Source organism: Sinocyclocheilus rhinocerous, unplaced genomic scaffold (assembly GCF_001515625.1).
Source record: "Sinocyclocheilus rhinocerous isolate Xijiao unplaced genomic scaffold, SAMN03320098_v1.1 scaffold3693, whole genome shotgun sequence".
Classification (NCBI taxonomy): domain Eukaryota; kingdom Metazoa; phylum Chordata; class Actinopteri; order Cypriniformes; family Cyprinidae; genus Sinocyclocheilus; species Sinocyclocheilus rhinocerous.
This window is the reverse complement of record NW_015630705.1, coordinates 85404-90719: the sequence shown is the minus strand read 5'-3', so window position 1 is coordinate 90719 and position 5316 is coordinate 85404. Positions and strand designations below refer to the sequence as shown.

Below are 5316 nucleotides of genomic sequence, written 5' to 3'. Positions count from 1 at the left end.
ATTGTGAAATATTATTATAATGTAAAACAGCTGTTTTCTATGTGAATATCTGTTAAACTGTAATTTATTTCTGTGATGCGCAGCTGTATTTTCAGCATCATTACTCCAGTCTTCAGTGTCACATGATCTTCGGAAATCATTCTAATATGCTGATTTGCTGCTCAAGAAACATTTCTGATTATTATCAATGTTGAAAACAGTCGTGCTGCACAATATTTTTGTGGATGTGTTAAACTGATAAAAAGTGACAGTAAAGACATGTATTATGTTACAAATAAATGCTGTTCTTTTGAACTTTCTGTTCATCTGTGAATCCTGAAAAATAAAATGCATCACAGTTTCCACAAAATTATTACTGTTTTCAACACTGATAATAATCAGAAATGTTTCTTGAGCAGCAAATCAGCATATTAGAATGATTTCTGAAGATCATGTGACACTGAAGACTGGAGTAATGATGCTGAAAATACAGCTTTGATCTCAGAAATGAATTACAGTTTAACACATATTCACACAGAAAACAGCTGTTCTAAATTATAATATTTCTCAATTTTACAGCATTTTTGATCAAATAAAGCAGCCTTGCCGAGCAGAACAGACTCTTTCAGAAACATTAAAATCTTAACGATTCCGAAGAGTGGCGTAAGCATTCATGACATGTTTGTTTTTGCAGAGAAAGTACGAGTCCTTCACGACACACAGGAGCCGAGAAGCAGCTGCTCCTAAAGCGTTCGACCCCAAACCCAGCAAACCAGAGAAACCGCAGTCAAGTAAAGCAGCAGGCAAGGTAATGTCTGTCCTATGTTTGTGAGCGGCGCGGGTGATGAAGCTGTTTACACACCGCATCAGCAGCGCGCTCCTGCGACTGTAGAGGACTTCTGTTGATCACAGAGCATGCTGGGAGCTGTAATGAGCTCTGATGGAGCTGCTGTGGTGTGTGTTTGTCGTCAGGCCGTCACACACGGGCTGCTGGCGCTGCTGCTGGATTGGCTGGTGGACGGTCAGCTGATGGAGGTCAGAGACGGGTCGAGGCCTTCCTCGCAGGAGAGATGCGCCAGGGTTCGTCACCTGTGTGTTCTTACGCACCGACACTGAGCTTTGCTGTTAAATGTTGACGGGATTCACATGAACATGAAAACGCATCCAGATCACAGTTTCGCTTGATAAAATTGAAGCCTATTTTTAAAAGCAATGCTTTCTGTACACCGTGACATTATTTTCATGTTATTTAACCTGTTAACTGTCACTGGCCCACCGGTGGGCCGACTTGCCGTTACATGTTTTAAACAGTAATATCTTAGTCTGAACCTAAAGTAATCTTGACAAACTATATATCGTTTGAAAGCTTAAAGGGTTAGTTCACCCAAAAATGAAAATTAGCCCATAAATTACTCACCTCGAAGCATCCTAGGTGTATATGACTTTCTTCTTTCAGACGAATCCAGTCGGAGTTATATTAAAAATGGTCTTTGATCTTTCAAGCTGTTTAATGGCACTCAGCGGGTGTTGCATGCTTCAGTCCAAAAGAAGTGAAATAAAAAGCACACATCCATACCAAAAAAAAGTGTCTCACACGGCTGCGGGGGGTGAACAAAGACATTTTATAGCGAATCGATGCGTTTTTGTAAAAAAATATCAATATTCAGAATGTAATAATAAGAGGAGACTGGTGTTCCTCTGCTAAAGTAAGGAAACTTTGCTTCCTTTGCTCCTGTTAACAAATGTTGGTTTTCACGAGACTCACCGGCGCATGCGCAGCCCTGACCTCATACGTCATCCACCCGGAACTGCTTCCGTTTACAACAGTGAGCGCAAGCTAGATGTGATTATTACGTTTTGAATATGGATATTTTTCTTACAAAAATGCATCGATTCGCTACAGAAGGCCTTTGTTCACCCCTAGATTTTGGACTATTCTACTTCTTAAAGATTTCTATTTTCAATAAATGCTCTTCTTTTTAACTTTTTATTCATCAAAGAATCCTGAAAAAAAGTATCACAGTTTCCAAATAAATATGAAGCAGCAACAGTTTCCAGCACTGATAATAAATCAGCATATTAGAATGATTTCTGAAGATCATGTGACACTGAAGACTGGAGTAATGATGCTGAAAATACAGCTGCGCATCACAGAAATAAATTCGATTTTAATGTATATTAAAATAGAAAAACATTATTTTATATCATCATAATATTTCACAATATTAAATTTTTTCCTGTATTTTTGATCAAATAAATGCAGCCTTGATGAGCAGAAGAGACTTCTGTAAAAAACATTAAAAATCTTACTGATCCCAAACTTTTGACCTGTAGTGTACATTAGAGTTATTAAAAAAAAAAAATGTTTCAATTGGTGTCCGTACATACAGTTTTACAGTAATCATCTTCCTAGCAACCATTAATAATATGTGTATTATGAATAACTGGGATCTGAGGAAAATCCATCAAATAGAAAATGCAGTGGGAGCTTGTCACCCCTCCAAAAAAGTGTTTGATGTTCATTCTATTAAATTCAAAATAAATAGTCATAATTGTGCAGGTGTGGAATGGAGAGCGTAGACGCTGGCGTAGCAGAAGCTTGATGATGGTTGTGTTGTGTGCTGAAACGGCTGTGATTGCTGTGCTGTCAGGTTCTGCCCATGCTGGTGGAGCAGCTTCATGGAGCGGTTGCTGCTGCGGTGGAGCCGTCTCTGCTGCTGCGGTCTCTGCTGCGCTGCATCTACTGCTGCCTGCTGCATCTGGAGCGCAGCTCACAGGTACACAAAACCAGCCCAACACATGCTCTATTACCAGCACAAAACCATATTTTCATAACACTAGTTTTGTCTTTGCTTGATGTTTCCTGTCACTTACTGCAGACCGTCATTCTTACACCTAGACACAGTTTTTACTCCTCAAAGCTCATTCTTACTCAGCGAGTGATAAATTTGGACTCTAGATCGATTGATTGATCATGTGATAATATGTAAAGTTTACTGCATTTGTCTCAACTTCAACCTGATTTGACCATATTTAAACGTCCTCTTTTCAGCCTCAATCTTTGCATTAACATTTGCCGATAATCGGTTTTACCGAAGCCTTTTTTCTTAATCGGATATCGGTTTTGTCATATCATATCCACTGATAAATGCTATCAGCAGGTATCTCATAATCTAGACTGACAAAAATTTGGACTCTGATCAGATTGTGATTGATTGATTGATCATGTGATATGTTCAAATTGGCCGATAATCGGTTTTACCGATATTTTCCCCATATTTAAGCTTTTTTTTCTTAATCGGGTATCAGTTTTGTAATATCATATCCACCGATAAATGCTATCAGCAGGTGTTTCATAATCTAGACTGACAAAAATTTGGACTCTGATCAGATTGTGATTGATTGATTGATTGATCATGTGATAATATGTAGCTATAGTTTACTGCATTGGTCTCGAATTCACCCTGATTTTACCATATTTAAACGTACGCTTTTCAGCCTGATATAACTGTTATATAATAAGAGAAGTTCTGCAGTGAAACAGCGAGGGACTTGAACGGGACAAAAGTCTCAATCTTTGCACTAAAATTGGCCGATAATCGGTTTTACCAATATTTAAGCCTTTTTTCTTAATCAGATATTGGTTTTGTCATATCATATCCACCGATAAATGCCATCAGCAGGTGTTTCATAATCTAGACTGACAAAAACATTAATAATTCTGATAACGTACCGTTCAAAATGGACCCTAATGTAATGTATTTTATTACTTTCCTGACAATGTGTAATTATTACTCTTTAGCCTAATAAACAACACCTAAACCTTTCTTTCAAACTGTAGTTTAAACAAATGATTACATTTATGCAAAGTTAAACATTTTGAAAACATTAGACTTTGTCAATTTATTTAGATAATATTATTTGTTTAGTTGTTGCCATTGTAAAAATATTTTAAAAGCCATGTTTTTATTGTGATAAATTCTAAATTTTATAATAATAACAGTATGATAATTATAATAATATTAATTTACAATAATAAATGTATCATAAATGGAAGTAAAACAATAAATAAAGATCAGTTCTGCATATCAGACATGCGCAAATACATCAGTATCGATTATAAACAAAGTCGATATCGGTTGATCTCTAATTTAAAAATGTACCTAGCTACACATTATTAAACCGCACCATTTGTACATTTTATATATTTTGTCTTGTTTGTCCGTGAGCTAGCTTGTTTCTGCCGTGGAATAAAAAAAAGAATTTTTTTTCTTACAATTTTGAGTTCATATTTCACAACACTGACTATTTTTCTCACAATTGCAAGTTTGCGTCTCGCAATTCAGACTTTTTCTGTCAGAATTCTGAGTTTACATCTTGCAATTCAGTTTTTTTTGTTTCTGCACCGGAATAAAACAAATAAAAAGACTGCAACTGTTTTTATAAATCTCACTATTCTGATTTTATATGACTTTGTTAATCAAAATTCTGACTGAATTCTGAAAATGTCAGAATTTTTTTTTTTTTTTAAGTCGTGCAGCGGAAACAAACTTCCTTAAGCTCTCTAGGTCTCTGGTTTGTGTCCAGTCTTCAGTTTTCAGAGGTGTTAGCGCCTTGTTTCGTAATGTGCTAGCTGTTTTCTTTCATTCAGGCAGACGCTCTCAGCCCAGAACGAAAGCGTCCTGCAGAAGCGTGTGTTCTGATGTCTCTCTGTCCTCCAGCACACCGTCCTGACCTCCACGCTGAGGAGGCTGGGTGAGGAGGTGTCTCGAGGATCGCGCGTCTGTCCGCTCTTCAAGAGCTCCTGTCTCCTCACGCGCTTCTTGTGCAGCCTCATCATCATCAAGACCATCAGCCAAGGTCAGTGGTTTCTCAGCGTCTGCAGCAGGTGGCAGTGTTGTGTCGATCAGCCGCGTCTCGCTCTGTTCCTGAGAGTCTGCAGTTCATCAGATCCTTTAGTTGCTCGAAAAGCCACAGAAAGTCAATTAATGCATTGCTTATTTCTCCCACCGGCTCCCACACTCACGGAAATCAATACAATTGCGTTTCTGTAATCAGAATAAATTGTTCGAGCTCCACTCGAGACTAAAATATCTCATTAGCATTAGTCTAATCTCTGTTATATTAAAAGCGGAGTTCACTCAGAAAGTAAAACGTGTTGAAAATGTGCATGAGTCAGGTTTGGAGAAATGTAGCGTTGCATCAGTGTCTCACTGCAAGTGAATGGGTGCCGTCAGAACGAGAGCTGATAAAAACATCACAATAATCCACAAGTAATCCACAGCACTCCAGTCCATCAGTTAACATCTGGAGAAGACAAAAGCTGAAACAAATCCA

General features: G+C 37.8%; 1 protein-coding gene across 1 annotated transcript in view; it reads left to right on the top strand.

Moving 5' to 3' along the window:
- The window catches only part of ccdc138 (coiled-coil domain containing 138), a 15814-nt gene that overhangs the window by 4674 nt on the left and 5824 nt on the right, over positions 1 to 5316 (top strand). The window contains exons 5-8 of the mRNA XM_016553234.1: positions 674 to 787; positions 952 to 1059; positions 2631 to 2756; positions 4701 to 4839. Coding sequence (XP_016408720.1) covers positions 674 to 787; positions 952 to 1059; positions 2631 to 2756; positions 4701 to 4839 — 487 coding nt within the window. The remainder of the gene's footprint in view (positions 1 to 673; positions 788 to 951; positions 1060 to 2630; positions 2757 to 4700; positions 4840 to 5316) is intronic.